Source organism: Microcaecilia unicolor, chromosome 9 (genome assembly GCF_901765095.1).
Source record: "Microcaecilia unicolor chromosome 9, aMicUni1.1, whole genome shotgun sequence".
Taxonomy (NCBI): Eukaryota; Metazoa; Chordata; class Amphibia; order Gymnophiona; family Siphonopidae; genus Microcaecilia; species Microcaecilia unicolor.
Genome location: NC_044039.1, coordinates 26,491,291 through 26,510,728, shown reverse-complemented (window position 1 = coordinate 26,510,728; position 19,438 = coordinate 26,491,291). Strand labels below are relative to the sequence as shown.

The following is a 19,438-nucleotide window of genomic DNA, read 5'->3' as shown; positions in this document are numbered from 1 at the left end:
ACTATTATTTTTTTTGTGACCACAGACACCACAACATCCACTCAGAGGACATAAGGTCTCCATATCTTCCTCTATAATGGGGTACAGATAAACCATAGAATGTGCCAGATGAAAAGGGGCATCAGGGACCTTCCATCCACTAGATGTGAATATCCCTAATCTCCTGATGCACAGAAGTCATACGGATGCTCTTAACCCATTAGTGCCCAATGTTCCCATAATAATCCATATGGGAACAAATTGGTCGCTGATGTCGCTGGATAATCGACGCCTTCCTTGGTTGAGCCGGGCCAGGGACAGTCTCGCGTGGTGGCTCCAGTCAGCCAATTTGCAGAAGGGTGTTTCTCTGGCATCTCCCAATTGGGTGATAGTCGTGACGGATGCCAGCCTTGTGGGCTAGGGAGCCCATTGTCTTCATCGAGTAGCCCAGGGATCGAGGACCCCTCTCAAAGCGACGTGGCCGATAAATCTTCTGGAGTTGCGAGCAGTCGTGAATGCGCTGCGGAGTTTTCAGGACCTTCTGCAGGGGCAGGCGGTTTGTGTATTCTCAAACACCACGATGGTGGCCTACATCAATCGGCGGGGGGGGGGGGGGGGGGGCACTTGCAGTCTTCCGTTGGCAGTGGAAGCATATCGTCTTCTACTATGGGCAGAAGCGCATGTTCAGAGTTTTGACGGCAGCGCACATTACGGGTCAAGACAATGTTCAAGCGGATTTTCTCAGCCGGACTCTTTTGGACGCAGCGGAATGGACGCTGTCGGACTCGGTTTTTCGGCTGATCTGTCAATGTTGGGGAAGACCAGTAATGGATCTCATGGCCATGGCTTGCAAAGTTCCCCAGTTCCTCAGCTGCAAACGGCAGCCAGGATCCACAGGATTGGACGCTCTTTTCCAGCCATGACCGGAACAGCAGCTACTGTACGTTTTTCCTCCGTGGCCTCTGATAGGGAGAGTTCTTTGTCGCATAGGGTAGTGTCAGGGGCCGGTCGTTCTAGTGGCCACAGACTGGCCCCGACAGCCGTGGTATGTGGATCTCGTTCAAGCACTCAGCCACCATTGCGACTTCCGGTGACTCCCGATCTGCTGCATAAAGGGCCAGTTCAAATGGAAAATCACTCCCGCTTTGGTCTTACGGCCTGGCTATTGAGAGGCGGCAGCTAAGGGATTTTCAGGACCAGTCATTGCCACTCTTTTGGGGGCACGGAAGCAGTCTACTTCAGCGTACGCGCGAGTGTGGAAAGCTTTCTCGGCGTGGTGTGCTTTGCGTGCTGAATCACCTTTTCGGGCAGACATTCCGGTTATTTTGGAGTTCCTTTAGGATGGTCTTCAAAAGGGATTGGCATACAATTCCTTTCGAGTGCAGGTGGCTGCGCTAGCTTGTTTAGAGACAAACTGGACGACTCCTCTTTAGCAGCTCACTCTGATGTGGTCCGTTTCCTACACAGGGCTCTTCGGTTTCTGCCTCCTCTGTGGCAGCCGTGCCCAGCGTGGCATTTGAATGTGGTACTGCGAGCCCTCCAGGCCCCACCGTTTAAGCTGCTGAATAAGGTTTCAGAGAAGGATCTAACACTTAAGACAGGTTTTTGGTGGCCATTGCTTTGGCTAGGAGGATTTCTGAAATTCAGGCTTTGTCTTCCAGAGATCCTTTTTTTGCAGTTTTCTGAAGCAGGGGTGTCGATCCAGACAGTGCCGTCGTTTCTACCTTAAGTGGTTTCGGCTTTCCATGTCAGGCAGTTTATCTTCTGTCTTTTCAAAGAGAGGATTATCCGGGGGAGTTTGCCTCGCTACATTTTCTGGGCCTGCAGAGAGCCTTGTTTTGGTGCTTGCAGATCTCTGAGTTTCGACGCTGGGATCATCTCTTTGTGCTCTTGTCGGGATCGAAAAGAGGTGAGGTGGCTTCTAAGGCTTCCATTGCTCGCTGGATTAGGGAAGCCATTGAAGCGACGTATCTGCTATAAAAGCAGGCGTCTCCAATGGCCCTGAAGGCACATTCTATTCGGGCACAGGCGGCTTCCTGGGCGAAGGCGTCAGCCGTATCTCTGGAAGAGATTTGTCGGGCGGCTACTTAGGCGTCCCGTCATACTTTTGTGAAACATTACAGGCTAGATGTATCTGCTCAGGAGGATGCAAGTTTTGGGGCGGGAGTGTTGGCACGGGGAGCGTCTGCTTCCCACCCTACTTAAGAAATGCTTTGGTACATCCCACTAGTTCCTGGATTCATCTGCTGCAAGTGACAAGGAAGGTAAAATTGTCTTACCTGATAATTTTCTTTCCTTTAATGCAGCAGATGAATCTAGGATCCCTCCCTAGTTCAGCCGACATTTCTTTCATTTTCCGCGCAGTGTGGCTATTTTTCCTTCCGGATTCTCTTTTGCAGAAATTCTGAAGAGGCCGCATGTGAGCCCTTGACCATGGAATGACCTCCAAGGTCGCCGTCATGGAACCGAGGAGCTGAACATATTCCCATCCGTACCTGAGAAAGCAATTTGATCCTTTGCCTCCGGGGAGAAACACCTTCCCCCGCTTTGTATCAAATTGCACTCCAAGATACTCCAGACTGAGTAGGAACCAGATGACTTGTTCATATTGATCACCCAACCTAAGGATTGCAACACCGCAATCACTCGGTCGGTGACAACTCGACTCTCCTCTGCTGTCGTCGCCCGAATCAGCCAGTCGTCGAGATATGGATGCACTCGAATCCCCTCCTTCTGCAGGAACGCCACCACCACCACCATGACCTTGGAAAAAGTGCGTGGGGCAGTGGCCATTCCGAAAGGAAGGGCCCGAAACTGGAAGTGCTGACCCAGCACCGCAAATCTGAGAAATCTGTGATGGGGCCACCAAATGGGAATGTGCAGGTAAAGCTTCCCTCAAATTGAGAGCCGTCAAAAACTTGCCTGGTTGAACAGCAGCAATAACTGCCCTTAATATCTCCATGTGGACGTGACGAACCCGCAAAAACATTTACTTTTCTGAGATCGAGAATAGGCCGAAAAGCCCCTCCCTTCTTTGGAACCACAAAGAAGATGGAGTACCGACCTGTGCGCCTTTTGAGAGGAGGAACAAGCACGACAGCCCCTATCCTTAGCAGGTCTCGCAAACACTGCAGAACCGCTGTCCTCTTGGCCCGCGATACACAGCAGGACTCCAGAAAAAAGTCTGACGGGAGAGAAGAATTGTAGCTTGTAACCTTCTCGCACCACATCGAGGACCCACTGGTCCGAAGTAAGTCTGACCCACTCTGGAAGAAACAGAGAAAGCCGACCACCAATCTGCTCTCCTCCCGAGTGGACCTATGCCTCATCATTGGGAGACCCAAGAAGCCCCCTGACTAGAGGGGGGTCCAGTTGGACGCTTCTCGTTGCGAAAGGAAGAATGCTGCCCAAAACAAGGACGCTGAAAGGCTGCGTTTGACCGCCCAGGGCGATACCGTCGCGTCTCTCTGAAACTTGACCTCGAGGCTCCCTGCCTGGAAGTAGACTTGGGTCTATCCTCCGGACGACGCTAAGATTTGGAATCCCCCAAATCTTTAACAAACTTTTCTAGGTCTTCTCCAAAAAGCAATGTTGCTTAGAGGCCATATCTGCGGCCCAATGATGGAGCCACAGAAGACGCCGAAAGGAAACGGTCAAGGCCATGAGTCTGGCCGAAGCACGGACCAAATCATACAAGGCATCCGCCAAGTACGCCAGCCCAATATCCATCAGCGACATCTGAGGAGTTCCTGGCATATCAGACTCCGAAATCGAAACCATGACAGAATGTAGTCAACTGTGACAAGCTCTAGCCGCATAAGACCTACAAACAGAAGCTTGAAGTGTCAAAGCGGCCACCTCAAAGGCACGTTTTAAAGAGGCCTCTAGCCGTCTGTCTTGCATATCCTTAAGTGCCACACCACCTTCCACTGGAAGAGTAGTCTTCTTAGTGACCGCCGTCACCAGGGCATCCACTCTTGGTAGAGCAAACTGCTCTAAACGGTTTGCTGTAACCGGATACAGCCTGGCCATAGCCCTGGTTACTTTCAGCCTCCCATCCGGATCCGCCCACTGGGCCGAAATCAACTCAATAGCTTCATGTACCGGAAAGGCCTTAGAAGGTTATCTGGTACTAGCCATCTTGGGGTTGACCGCCTGAGAAGCCGCAACCTCAGGGTCCTCTATATTCAGGGCTTCCAGCGCCTGAGAGATAAAGGAGGACAACTCCTCCTTATGGAAAATCCTCACGGCGGAAGAGTCCTCTGGTTGGTCAGTGAGGACACCGTCCTCCACCCCCATCTGCTCCGAGAGAGCCACCACAGAGGAAGATGCAGGCAACCGTATGCAGGACCCCTTCTCAGACCCCAAAGAAAGCCTTGGCTTTTTAAGGGAGGAGAAATCCTCTGGGGAAAAACCCCGGTTACCCCTAGAGAGAATAAAAGGCCAAAGCTGTCGCAGCTGCATGAGGGGGGGGGGGGGGGGGGGCAAGGCCCTTTTCAACAAAAACAACTGATAGCTCTGGTGAAAACCCCTTCCCTGCAACGGAGGTCACAGCCATGGCACCTGCACCACTGCCTGATGGTCCCCCCGACTCCCCTACCAGCGGAGCAGCTTTGCCCAAAACTGCTACCGGAGTCGGCTCCACGACTGATCGCAAAATGGAGCGAGAATCGCCAGGCTCCAGGCAGGAAAGCACGCTCTCGGGGGGTGGGGGGCACCGCGCTGCAAAGGCCCGCTGCCAAACGCCGTTTCCCGCATCAGGAACAGCGTTTTATCGCCTCCACTGCCATCGCTCGCCCCCGAACAGGACCCCAAGCAGGACTTACCCCGGACTGGGAAAACGCGGGACTGACAGCTGAGCCGAAGAAAAAACTCTCCAACTCCACTTCGAGGCAGGCTCAGACAAGCAGGCAACAGAAAACAGGACTCGGACAGCAGTAACACAAACCTGCTCTCAGCAAAAACACACTTCCCTGTGCTTCTCCGTTTCTCTTTTATTTTATTTTTTTTAGTGAGGAGGCAGAAAAACAGGGAAGGAAAGGAACAGCAAAAGCCTGTTCAGAGGGAATTTGAGGTGCAGCAAGGACCCAGCAACTGCGTATGCTGCCAAAGGGGACACCACCAGTCCGCCACCCTCCGGCTCAAACTGGCCACCGGCCCAGGAACACCCTCAGAGGCCTTGGGCCCAGGAGCTGGAGAAAAAGCAGTCTACCACCTGCTGAGATAGAGACATACTGAGAAAGGAGCTGGCATCACTGCCTTTAGTTTATCTCTATCCCCACCTGCTGGTAGGCGGACTTAACCCACTAGTTCCTGGACTCATCTGCTACAAGTGACAAGGAATCTTGCAATGTTTATATCACATGAGCCAAAGAACTATCAGCGTCACCACTGAGAGGAGCACATCTGCAAAAGCATAATGTGGTCCATGCTTTCACAACATACCCCAAACCCCCCCCCCCCCCCGAATATCTAAATTGGCACGTACTTGACAAGCTAAAGGCTCTACTGCAAGAGCAAAAAGAAGCAAGGAAAGCGCACAACACTGTGAGGTTCCACCATGTAGCTCAAACTATGATGTAAAGGAATGCTAGCAGTTGTCTATAAATCAGCTGTACCCAGTCTAAGTAATGGCCCACAACGCCTACTCGTTGGAGAACCTCACACATAAAGGGCCACTGCACCCTGTTGAAAGCTTTTTCAGCATCACATGATGTTATGGTGAGGAATTTTATGGTGAGCTATATGCAAAACTCTTGAACCTGCTACCAGTTTACTACCACTAGATTTTCATGGGAATTTAGGAGGAGGAGTTTCTATTTTACACGATACTTTCGGGAGGTGCGAAATCTATTTTATACGTTCAGAATCCTGATGCAGGCCTATTGGCTCTCTGTCTTTCTCTGTGCAGCAGAGCACAGAGCTCAGCTTGGGGTCTACTGCCCCCCCTCTCTCTGTCCCCGGGCACTTCTCTGTGTCCAGGGCACTAGGTCTCTCTCTGTCTTTCTCCCTGCAGCAGAGGGCACGGGACTCTGCTGCTCCCCAGTATCTCTCCACACTCGTCCTTCCCTACACCCCTTCCCGTGCACTCCGCTCCATGGATAAATCCTTCTTATCTGTTCCCTTCTCCACTACTGCCAACTCCAGACTTCGCGCCTTCTGTCTCGCTGCACCCTACGCCTGGAATAAACTTCCTGAGCCCCTACGTCTTGCCCCCATCCTTGGCCACCTTTAAATCTAGACTGAAAGCCCACCTCTTTAACATTGCTTTTGACTCGTAACCACTTGTAACCACTCGCCTCCACCTACCCTCCTCTCTTCCTTCCCGTTCACATTAATTGATTTGATTTGCTTACTTTATTTATTTTTTGTCTATTAGATTGTAAGCTCTTTGAGCAGGGACTGTCTTTCTTCTATGTTTGTGCAGCGCTGCGTATGCCTTGTAGCGCTATAGAAATGCTAAATAGTAGTAGTAGTAGTAGTAGTAACATGGCTCATGTCGAATCTTGAATTTCAAGAATAAAAGGATTTTTGAACACCTTCGCAGTGTTTCCTGTTATTTTTATTATGGCTGATATGGGTACTGCATAACTTTGTTCCTTAAATAAAGGATGTAATAATTTGAAAACATATATATTTACTCAGGTTCTCTTTGTCTAATAATACATTTTGTTTAAAGAACTCAGTGTGACATATACAATAATAGGTGAAATCAGAAGGGGGTAAAAAGCTTTGTTCGTGTCATTGTATGTTACTCCAAAACCTATGACCTTTCAGTCTCATCCCATGACCCTTTGGTTCAAAAGTTTCCTTTCACCATCTGTAATGTTACTATACTTTATTTGGAATACTCCCTTCTTGAGGTAAGTACAGTGTAAATTTAATTGACAATTTCCATACCAAGCAGCGGTGATTCTTTGCTTGGCTGTTTATACACAATATTTGCATGAACACTGGAAACACTAGTGAAAATTCAATTTCCTATTACAGTTTCAACAAAAGTAAAAATTTATACCTTCTTCATTATCACTATACTCAGAATCAGTATTTCCATTCTGTTTGGTGTCGTCTTCTGTTGACGAAACTGTGGGTGGTAGAGTAGAGGACAGAATCTCTGGACCTTGCTCCACCATCTTTTTTGCCAGTTTTTTTTCATACACCTTCCGTGTACTTGCTGTAAACAAGCAAAAAAAAAAAAAGCTCGTAAAATATGTTTTTAAAATTTGTAGGGGTATCAAGGGAGCATACAAAATACACTTTACAACAGCAGTTATCAAGGAACCCTATTTAAAAAGATAATGAATGAAAACTGTTGAAAACTAAAAGCAGTTTGATCCTCTGACACAAGGGGCTGGGAAAAAAAAATCAATGTTCCCAGTCTTTTCTAAAGAAAAGGCCAAAATGGAAAGGACCTGAAAGAACACCATAGGGAAAGTTTCTGGTCTGTGGACCAGTGCTAACATCTCCACACCTGAACGTAAGCCAGAGACGTGGACTGCCTATGAGCTTTTAACAACATAGAAATAACCTGTGCAGAGTACTCCTTGATGGTCAGGTGGCACCTCTCAAGGATCTGGGTCCTCCATGACTAGACCCTACTTCAGGACTCTCAGCTCCCACAAAAACACCAGAAGGGAACCCGATAGATGCAGCAGATATGCATAACCTGGATAGCTTGTCCAGGCTGGAGCCACCAGGATGACCAAAAGGGGATGAGCATCAGCCCTTCTAAACCCGCTGGCTACTGATTGGAGTTCCAAAAACAGCAAAGTTCTTGCCTGGCCAATGATGAAATACAGAGTCTATCCCTGTCGTGCTAATTCCTGCTCCAACTTTAGAGGACACATTTTGCATTTTGGCTCGATGCAGCGAAGTCACAGCAAGGAGAGCCCTTGGCAATACACTACTAGCCGGAAGGCTTCCAGGCTCAACTCCCATTCTCCCAGATCCAAAGAAATCCAACTCAGAGTCTGCCTGAATGCTTAACTCCTATGATGTGAGCCATCAAGATCACCAATGTTTTTCAAGGTTTTCTGAAGGAGTTCATACTGGGTTCTGGGAACCATATAGCCAATCTTTGAAGCATTGTGTGCTCTCTTTTAAGACATTCCACTGTCGAGACACGTTATCCTACCATTTAGTTGTTGTATTTGATGTCCAGCATTGACACACATCAGAGGTTGCTCTTTTAATAAAAGTTATATATACCTATGGCCACTGGTTGGTTTCTGTTGCTGCTTTCATTCTGATATTTTCCGACAACTCTTGAGCCATGAATTGTACGTTTTTTTTGTGGGAAAAAGTGACATTTTTAAAAATGTTATTCTTACTTTTCAGATTTTTACCTTGAGTATATTTTATTTTTGCATGTTCATGTGCAATAATTTGGATTGTATTTTAACTATTATTTATATTTTTCTTTGCATTTTGCATAGAGTTTAGTAAACTCCTGATGAAGCTTATTTGGCGAAACATGACCATGTCAGATCTATTCTAAAAGATTCTTTTGGACTCCTGGTCTACTCTGGTTTGTTTAGTTGGTCCATTGCATCCAGAACAAGCAGGGGCCACCCCCTTCTACCAGCAGTTGGAGGTAAAGAAACTAACCTTTTCCAGTGACTTCACTGGTATAACTTGCTGGTGCTCAGTGGGAAAACTCCAGTATGCATCTGCCAAAGCAGAAGGTTCCTTTTGTAAAAGCACACCATGCCCCATCAACCACTGCAGCTATTATAAAATAAGCATCAACACAAGATGTGGTACTCATCTCTCTCATTTATTTTTTTAATAACTGTGCGGGAGAGAAAGCAGAACAACCTGAGAGTCCCAGGCCTTAGTTTTTCGAGGGTCAGTCCCAGGACATTACAGCCCAACTAAAAGAAAACAAATAGCAAGGATGACGACTTCATCTTTGTTATTGTCTGAGCCATACTTGCCTGAACAAGCAGGATGTATCCTAGCAGACTCAATGGTTGAGTCTGGTCAAGATCCTCTTAATAGCAGCTCTGGGCTCTGACCAGCACATTCAAATTGTAATGCTTCACAAAGTAATGAAGTAGTGACCATGGAGAAACCAACCGGGCTTTCGCCCAGGAGGCCAAATTGAGCTTGAGTGAGCTCTCAACCCAGCTGGCACTTTCTTACGCCTACAAATGTAGACAGCCTCGATCCACCTCACGATGCTGATGACCCTTTTGAGGGCCATGGAAGAGAACAAAGATAATCTGAGAGATAAAACTTGTTACCTTCAAGTAATGGAACAGTACCCTGAAGACGCCCAGATTGTGATGCCTCCTAGCCAAAGCACCAGATCTCCCTTCCACAAAGGAGGCAAACACACCTCCTGATTCATGTGAAAGGAGGGATCAGTGGGAATAGACACTAAATCTATTGAAAAGGAGGAGGTATAGATCCTAATAAGACAAAGCAAGATAGAGCATGAAGCTCTCCTAACCGAGGTAATTGTTACAAGACCACTCAAGAGTGAGCTAGTGAGCTTTAATCGAAGATAACTTCAGGGATTCAAAAGAGCCCAGTGATCACCAAATTCAGATCCCATGAGGGAAGAGATGGCCAAACTGGAGGATGCAAATAAGCAATCCCTTTCAAAAATCAAGCAACATCCCCAAGTGCAGCGAGGAAAAAGCCCCTTACTCTGAAAGCTGGAGAGGGCTACTAGCTGAACCTTCACTAACCCTTGATCCAAACCTTGCTGCAAAACCCCCAGGATGCTGGAAACCAGCACCTTCCAGGGAGACAGTGAGTCTCGGGCACATCGGCCCTCGAAAACCTTCCATACTCTGACATGGATTAGGGAAGTGGAGGACTTGTGGAATTCAAGCAAGGCAGAGATTAGAGGGTGAGAATCCTTTCTTCACTAGGTGCTGCCTCTCAAGGGCAGTACTATAAGCCACAAGGGATCCAGATCTTCCATTTCCAATAGACCATGTTAAAAGTAGTGCAGCCACTGAGAAGGGGGAGTGGATCGTCCACATTAGTTAGCCATACCAGGTCCACATATGATGCCTGACGAGGCAAATCCAGAGCCACCAGGAGCACTTGGATAGGGATGGCGCTCAATCCTGTGCAGAAGCGGGCCTACCAGAGGCCACAGCAGAAAAACATTCAAGGGCTTCTCTGCAAGCCACAGCTGAACAAGGGCATCTCTCCACAATGAGGCCACCTCCACCTGCAACTGAAGAAGTGCTCCGCTTTGGCACTGCTGCTTGAGACATCAGATCGAACATTGGCTGTCCCCAATGGTCCTAAATGAGTTGAAAGGCCACCTGCCCAAGATCCCCATTCCCCTGGATCTGACAGAGAACAGCTAAGAAAGTCCACCTGGACACGGTCCTTGCCAGTAATATAGACCGTTGAGAGGGCCTGCAGGTTCACTTCCACCCAACAGCAGAGGTCTGCCATCTTCTAAGCCACTGCCCAGCTCCTGGTGCCACCTTGCTTATTGATGTAGGCCACTGTCGTGACATTGTCCACCATCACTTGAACTACCTATGACCAGATTAGAGGGAGGAACTCTGGCAAAGCCAAGTGCACTGCCAGAGTATCCAGGAAGTTGATCAACCATGAGACTACCAGCAGGGACCAAGTCCCCTGTACCACTCAGCCAAGAAAGTGGACTACCCAGCTGAGGAGACTCATTGGTGGTAACTACCATTCACCCCCCCCCCCCCCCCCCCAAGATGACAAGTACTATTTCCATTAGTTCAATCTGTGCCTTGTACTGGAAGGGACAGACAGCTGGCAACTGAAGTCCTGAGAAACCAGAGCCCACCAAGACAAGAGTACTAATTGAAGACCTGCATATGCACTTGTGCCCCAAAGCACCACCTCCAGTCTCACTGCCATGGCACCCAGAAGTTGCAGGTAGTTTCAGGCTCTGGGAGCCCAAAGCTCGTATAATCTGTGCTTATGGGTATGGAGTTGGCCATGCAATCCTCCAGGAGGGACACTGTACCCCTCCCAGGCCTTGTCAAACTGGACTCCCAGATATTTCAGGACCTGGGTGGGAAGGGGGTAACAACTTTATTCACCACCAAGCCCATCTTTCCAGGAGTCCAATGACCTGAGAGGTGGTAACCCTGGAATTTGCAACTAACTCAGCCTGAACCATCCATCCAGACAGGGATAGACTCAAAATGCCCTGGCAGCACAAGTGAGCTGCCATTACCATCATCTTGGAGAAGGTATGGGATGTTGTGGCCACCCCAAAGTGTGGAGCATAAAACACAGTATTCCATCACACAAATATGGAGGTACCACTTCTGATTCTCCACAATGGGAAACGTGGAAATATAACTCTGTGAGGTCAGAAACTTGCCCAGTCAAACTGAGTCAGTCAATCACAGAGCAGAGTTTCCATCTGAAAATGCTGAACCTAGAGAGGCCGAAAGGACCCTCTTTTCTTTGGGACCACAAAATATATGGAATACTGCCCCAAAACCCTGCTCTGCTGGTGGGACTCGCTGCACCTCTAGAAGATGCTGCAGGGTAAGAGCACCAGCCTGCCACTTAACTCTGAGCCATAAGAAGAAATCATGAAGGCATCGGGAATGGGAGGCCAGCTCTGGGGCGTAACCTGACTACCTCCAGGATGCACTGATCCAAGGTGATGCGGGTCCACTTGTGGCAGAAAAGACAGCCTGCCTCCTACAGAAGCCACTGAGGGGCCTGACGTACCCTTATTGGGTAGGCCTGGGCCCTTGAGCATCACTGGAGGAGACAGTCCCCTGTCCTTTTAGGGCCTCAAAAGGAACCCAGTTTGAAAGACCTACTGGTGCCTGCAGCCACCTGTCTGCTCGAAAATGACTCCCACTGGGGAAACCCTGTCTTACCTCTTATAACCGGAGGGCTGAGCTTCTCCCATATACTCCTCAAACATCAGCCGCCCCCGAAAGGGCAGCTGACTGAAGAGTTTCTTGGAACCTGCATCTGCATTCCAGTGGCGCAGTCACAGAGGCCACAGAATGGGAAGAAAACTGCACCACATCATACAAAACATCAGCTAGGAAGGCCGTGCTCAACTCCAGTCAGGATTACAGCTCAACTCAGGGAAATTCCAGCAACACAGCATCACCCTAGCCATGTACATAAGTACATAAGTAATGCCATACTGGGAAAAGACCAAGGGTCCATCGAGCCCAGCATCCTGTCCACGACAGCGGCCAATCCAGGCCAAGGGCACCTGGCAAGCTTCCCAAACGTACAAACATTCTATACATGTTATTCCTGGAATTTTGGAGTTTTCCAAGTCTGTTTAGTAGCGGTTTATGGACTTGTCCTTTAGGAAACCGTCCAACCCCTTTTTAAACTCTGCTAAGCTAACTGCCTTCACCACTTTCTCTGGCAACGAATTCCAGAGTTTAATTACACGTTGGGTGAAGAAAACTTTTCTCCGATTTGTTTTAAATTTACTACACTGTAGTTTCATCGCATGCCCCCTAGTCCTATGCCCCCTAGTCCTCCGCAAATGGCAGCCTGCACACTTGCAGTCTTAGAGGCAAAGACCAGATTAAATTGTTGTTGTACCCTCTTCTTGTGCAACATGCAGAGAGCAGAGTCCTCAGTACAGGCACAGCAATCTCTTTAGTTACCGGCATCAACCTTCCTTCCTATCCCCACCTTGGGAGAAAAGAAGTATAATGCAACACCTCCCCCCCTCCCGAAGAACTCCATCCGGGGACTCCCACTCCACTATCATGCATGAAAGCACCTTATGAAGTGGAAAATCCTTTGGGAGCCCCACCACCCACCAGAAGAGGGTAATCCTTGGAGGGATCAGTGGTGGGAGCCCGGGGGGGGGGGGGGGGGGGGGACTGAGAACCTTCAAGACAAATCAATAAGGTGGGAGAGCTCCTCCTGCCTAAATAACCCAAACATGGAACCACCCCTCCTCCTCTTCCCGAGGGTTCGGCTTCAGACTCAGTGCCCATGTAAGAGTGGGGGATCTGACAGATCCTTTGGATCCTCCAGAGGCAACTCCAACCTACAGAGAGGGCCTTCACCGCCACTACCGTCCAGTAGCATCTATCCCGTTGGTGGTCAAACTGATGGAAAGCATGGTAACCAAACAACTTACAGATTACATAAACAAATTCTCAATATTACACAAATCACAGTACGGCTTTCGCCCCCTCGTGCATCACGGAAACAGTATTACTCACTCTTCTAGCCAAATTCAAGCAGGAAATAGCAACAGGCAAAAACATCCTTCTCCTCCAATTCGACATGGTAAACCATAATATATTAATAAGATTACTAGATAAGTATGTTTCTACCAATCCTGAACTTAACTGGATCAAGGGCTTCCTAACCACAAGAACATATCAAGTAAAATCAAATTCAAACATATCATCACCGTGGAAAGCAGACTGTGGAGTACCGCAAGGATCACCGCTTAATGATGACCCCACTTGCCAAGTCCTTATCCAACCATGGCCTTAACCCTTTCATATATGCAGACGACGTCACAATATACATTCCTTACAAAACCAAACAAAGAAATCACCAACGAAATCAAGCTCGGCCTGATCATCATGGATTTATGGGCAAATGCATTTCAACTAAAACTCAATAAAGAAAAAAAACTCATTGTCTCATCCCAACACAGCGCGGACATCCCCACAAGTATCAACACCCCAGATCACACCCTTCCTATCTCAGACAGCTTGAAAATCCTCGGCGTTACAATGGACCGTAACTTAACACTAGAGAGCCAAGTGGCATCCACAACAAAGAAAATGTTCCACTCAATGTGGAAACTCAAACGCGTGAAGCAATTCTTCCCGAGGGAAACATATCGCAACCTGATACAATCAATGGTACTAAACCACTTAGATTACTGCAATGGAATTTATGCGCGATGTAAAGAACAAACTTTAAAGAAACTTCAGACCACTCAAAACACGGCAACTAGGCTTATATTTGGTAAAACATGATTTGAAAGCGCAAAACCCCTCTGCGAAAAACTACACTGCTCCCAATCAAAGAACGCATCACCTTCAAAAACTGCACCCTGGTTCACAAAATCTATGGAGAAGCCCCGAGTTACATGACAGAGTTGATCGACTTACCAATTAGAAATACATCCGAATCAACACGATCTTATCTAAATCTGCACTACCCAAGTTGCAAAGGACTTAAATACAAAACAACTTACACATCTAGTTTTTCCTACATAAGCACACAACTGTGGAATGCATTACTAAAAGCCTTGAAAACAACATACGACCACCTAAATTTCCAGAAATCACTAAAAACCAACCTGTAAAAAGGCAAACCCTACCGATCCAACTTAAATGCCTAATCTCCACAACACAACCAAACTAAAGCACGTAATAGACATAACACAACTCTTCCGTTCTCCAATTCCCTAATGTGGCTGTGCCACATGATCTTACCACAACATCACCCTGTATTTGTTCACACCAGAGCCTACAAAGGCCCCTCCGGTACTATGTAAGCCATATTGAGCCTACAAATAGGTAGGAAAATGTAGGATACAAATGTAACAAATAAATAAATATCTCACTTATGACATTTGCCCCTCCCCCCCCCCCAATTAGGCAAGAAGCCAGCCTCCACTTGCAGGGCCTGCTTGACCATTTACACCAAATTCTGCACCCAAAAAGGCTTGGGGCCCTCTTGGGACTCACCCCCTGCAATTGAACGCTACGGAGGTGTGGGAGAAATCCCCCCTCCAAGTCTGATGGGGACTATGAAGGCTCATGCTGCACATAAACTAAAAAAAAAAAACTTTAAATATCCCCAAATTACCTCTGGTAAAAAATTATAAACACCAATAATGCTAACCAGGGTATAATATCCTGGAAATATTCTCAGTGAAGAAGTTGACCCAGTGGTACACCAAATCAGGGTAGTGCCTATGTAATCAAATATTAGGAGAGACCTCAGAGTAAAAACTCACCCAGATAAATCAACACAAAAGGTGGACAAACATCTCAATCACTGGTCTACTCCTTAATATATTTTTATATATAATTTTTATGCTTACAAATGCACCCCCGTGCTATAATACAGTTCAAACCTTCCTACGGCACACTCCTTCCACCAATATAGGCTACCAGTATACTGGTCAGCTCCGTCACTGGTTTCCAATGACCTCACATGCACCAAAAGTCTTTAAGTGCATGAATACTGTATCGATAGTTTTAAAGAAACAATCTACTGAAATAGAATAAATAGAATAAAGGCACTTAGCGTAATGGAGTCAGGAGGGTCTTCAATCAATCAAGCGTGCTCCCGGTAAACGGAGAAAGTCAACCATTTCCCCTCAATAGTTCAACTTTGTCCAGTGTCACTCGACTTAAAACATAATCCTATTTGGTGACATACTTCCAAACATACACAAACTACAGCAGGAAAAAACCCGCAGCTTCCCAGATGGATGCAGTGTCCATTTAGGAGTCCATCTCTCTACCCTCCAACTTGTCTTCTACTGCAATTTCTCAACCTTTACGTTTCAGGGCACACAGAGACCCAACATGCCCTCTCTGCTGCCCCCACCTTCACACACACAGACCCAATATGCGCTCTCCGCTGTCTCCCCACCACCCCGTGGTACATTTAAGCTGAAGTGTCTTGAACACAGCACCAGCTCTGCAGCAGTACACTGCTCCAGATTGTGCGCCTTCTGACAAGTTCCTGTTGCCGAAGGTGGGGCGCGTCAGAGGGTGCACTGTGGAGCATACCTGAAGCATGTACCGCTGAAGGCAGCGTTGTGTGCAAGAGTTGAAATTTAAAAAGGTGGCCAGTGGGAGGTCACAATGCGCTTGTGCTGAAAGGGATGCGGGGGGGGGGGGGGAGACTTTTTTTTAAAGGGGTTTTTAGTTCTAAATGTCTTGCCTGATAGTACATTAAATATGGTAAATAAAATTTTAGCTTTCTTTCTGCTTAAATAGGTTACATATGTAGACTGGATGGAATATACATATCTATCTGCCATCATCTACTATGGGGCTCATTTCCAAGCACTTAGACTTACAAAAGTTCCATAGGTTACCATGTAACTTTGTAAGTCCAACTGCTTTGAAAATATGCCTCTATGTAAACCTCTGACCACATCACACTTCAAAAGCTTTCCACACCCTCACATATGCCGGAAAGGTAGAGAACTTCCTGGCCTGGAATAACATTTTGATAACCGATGCTGAGTATCCTTTGAGCCTCAGATATGTCCTCTCAACAATCAGGCCAAAAAGCCTGATCACACGACAACCAGTACCTGTCAGAGAAGGCCCTGCCCTCTTGAGTAAGGGAGATGCTCCCCTGCAAGAAACTGAATCAGACTTGTATACCACAGGCAACTCAGCCTTTCCAGTGACACACAGATCATTGGGAATAGATCCTATACCACTCTCCATAAAAGTCAGACCACCAAGGGTCCAGGGAGCAGGGTTGTAGCCAGACACCCAAATACGGGTGGGACTCAGCCCATTGTGGATGGGCCACTTACCTCCACTCCCCCAACCCCTCCCCCCTAATACCTTTAAATCCTCTAGGTTTTTGCTGGCAGCGGACAGCAACTCATTCCCCTTGCTCGCGCTGGCTCAGAGCCTTCTGTCTGACGCAACATCCTGGGGTCCTGAGAACAGGAAGCTATGTCAGAGAAAAGGATCGAGCCAGTGCAAGAAGGGGAAATGTGCTCCTACTCACTGCCCGCGAAGAAATAAAGGATTTAAAAAGTACCAGGGGGAGGGAGGATGGGTCAGGGGAGAGGAATTGAGAGACACCCCCCTCCCCCACCTCCTGGTGTGAGAGATTCCAGGAGACTTCAGCTGATGGGGCTTGGGGATCCCCACCAGCCACATTGCTGCTGCTGTGTTCCTAGGTGGGCCTAGGCCCACCCATGGCTGCCCACTGCCAAAGAGAAACAAAGAGAAGGACTTGAGCCGGCCAAGCCTGCATCACAGCATCAATCCGCACGAAGCCTCTTGCAGACCTGCGGTTGAAGAAATTTGTGTTGCCAGAGATGCCCTCAGATCAAACTCTGGCATCTCCCAGGGATCCACAATTAGCTAAAAGGCTGACTAGTTCAGGGTCCACTCCCCTAGGCCCAGAGCATGGCAGCAGACATCGTCCACCCTGGCAATATGCATCACCAAGAGATGGTTTTCTCCCTACCCGGCTACAAAGTCATTGGAATTCCAGTGCCACTGCTTCACTCCTGGTTCCACCCTACCTGCTGACAAAAGCCGCAGTTGTCAAATAAAACCTGAACCACCTTCCCCCGAATGGAGATAAACCCTGCAATGCCAGGCAAAAATCACTGTGACCCCATCCAGATGATGGTCTAAGCAGCCTCTACCGGTGACCAGGTGCCCTGTAATGTGCTGGTCTGATAAAGAACCCCCCAACCCTTGAGACTGGCATCTGTGACCAGTCCTTTGAAGGGACGAGCTGGGTGATCCCACTAGCTCAGTTCCCGTCGGAAGAAGAGCATCAGTGGAAGACGGGCCTCAAAGTTCTGAGACTTGAGATTCCAACAGGACACATATGTACTTATGCCCAAAGGACTACCTCGAGTATGGTAGCCATCAGTCCCAGTAGCTGCAAGTAGTCCCACGATCTAGAGATCATCTAAGCACAAAACTTCAGTTTCTGAAACTTCAGCTTGGTGACCCTCTCCCGAGTCAAGCAGATGCATCCTATTTTGGTAAGGAAGCACACCCTAAGGTACCCCCGTCCTGGATTGGCTGTATGTGGCTCTTTGCTGTATTGAGTGCTCTAGCTGAGCAAACCTTTTTTAAACCCATATATGCTAACCGCTGTTAGCGCCTCCTCTGGCAAAGAATTCCAGAGCTTAAGTATTCGTTGAGTGAAAAAATATTTCCTCCTATTTGTTTTAAAAGTATTTCCATATAACTTCCTTAAGTGTCCCATAGTCTTTGTACTTTTGGGGTGAGTTAAAAGTCACCAAAGACTGAGAACCCAACCTACTTCCCTTTGTGGGCTCAGTTCTAAGGTTTTGTTTTCAGTTCTATTATTTTTTGGTAAACTTTATCAACAACCTAAGCAACAGAGTGGAAGGGAGGGGAAAATGTTCAGCCCTAGCTGGCAGTGGCCCCCTTAAGGGCTGTGTGAACTTCTCCAGGGTCCTATCCTGCAGGCAAAGGAACCAAGCGTGAGGGGTGACCCCCCACCCAAACTCACCCAGAAGAGGCACGTGGACCGTACCCGAGAGAAAAGGACAAAGCCTACCTATTCGAAAACACATGTCTTACAAATCACACACCAGGTGCCAACTCTGAACAGTCAGCCGATATTTAAGGCCTTCATCTCCAGTGATCACTAATGTCTGTTATAATTCCCATAACTTTCATATTGTACCCAGTTTTTTAATGTAAGTTGCTTTGAACTCTACATGGGAAGTAAAGACCAAGGAGTGATGCAAACACCTACTGGCAGTAACCTGGGTTTGGTGGAGTGAAAAAAAAAAAAAAAAAAAAAAAGGCCCATCTGCAGCAATCCAACCTGCACCATCTGCTGGATGTAGGAAAATACTGACTAGCTCCAAGCTGCATCTGTTACTATATCAGTGATATCACTGGCAACGACTTCTCTACTCCATATGCTGGTCAGGGATATAACCCACTGGTATAGGCTGGTCTAGCAGGATGATAAAGAATGTGATGTGGACTTAAATGACTCTTCAGCTAGTCTCATACCCCACTGCTTAACTGCCCCTCTTCACTTCAAATTATTGCTTATTCTCTAGTTCCCCCTCACCACAGACTGGATGGCACTCTTCTTTGTCTAGGGATTCATCAGTAGTGTAAAAGGTATGAGCAGGAGAGAGAGAGAAGGAAGATCCTATTCACAGAGGGCAGAGGGGAAGGGGGATGAACATGTGTGTGCATCTCCCATTAACCCTGTACTTGGTTCTCACAATTTTTCAGCTGCAGTGGGAATTCCATAGCAGTAGCCAAGGTTTGCTGAAAACCAAGGATCCTGCTATATATCTTTTTAGTGCCTTATATCAATAAGACAAACATTTTATTTATAATTAGAATTCAAAAGTTCATTTTCCTTTTGTTTCTTGGATATTTACACCTTAGACACAAGCTTTAAGTACATATAATGTGTGTACCAAGCCAATATATAATGAATCAACAGCAGAGTTTTAGAAACATACCTAAAATAGGACCAGGGACCACGTCATATTTAAGAAGTTGTTCCTTGAGATCCTCATTACTGAGTTTGGCTATATCTGAATCAACAATCTCCTCCGGTCTGGGTTTATCAGTTTTCTTTGTTGCTTTCTGTGAAGAAATTAAATTCATGAGATGGCTTATTGGATCTCATGTCTAGCGACAAATATTTCTTGCTACGTAGGCTCAAGAGAAAAGACATGTAAATAGAATAAAGAAATGTACAACATAAGAAGCCTGGACACAAAGTAAAATATCAGAAGCCTGCCACC

The 19,438-nt window shown here is 47.4% G+C and overlaps 1 protein-coding gene across 4 annotated transcripts in view; it reads right to left on the bottom strand.

Annotated features, from left to right (window-relative positions):
- The window catches only part of TMPO (thymopoietin), a 51,593-nt gene that overhangs the window by 19,145 nt on the left and 13,010 nt on the right, over positions 1 to 19,438 (bottom strand). For all 4 annotated transcript variants that reach the window (XR_003943385.1, XR_003943386.1, XR_003943387.1 and 1 more), the window contains exons 2-3: positions 19,151 to 19,277; positions 6,995 to 7,153 (exon numbers count right to left, since the gene is read on the bottom strand). Coding sequence is in view for 1 of the 4 variants with exons in the window: in XM_030214954.1 (XP_030070814.1) it covers positions 6,995 to 7,153; positions 19,151 to 19,277 (286 nt within the window). In the remaining 3 variants the exon portion in view is untranslated. The remainder of the gene's footprint in view (positions 1 to 6,994; positions 7,154 to 19,150; positions 19,278 to 19,438) is intronic.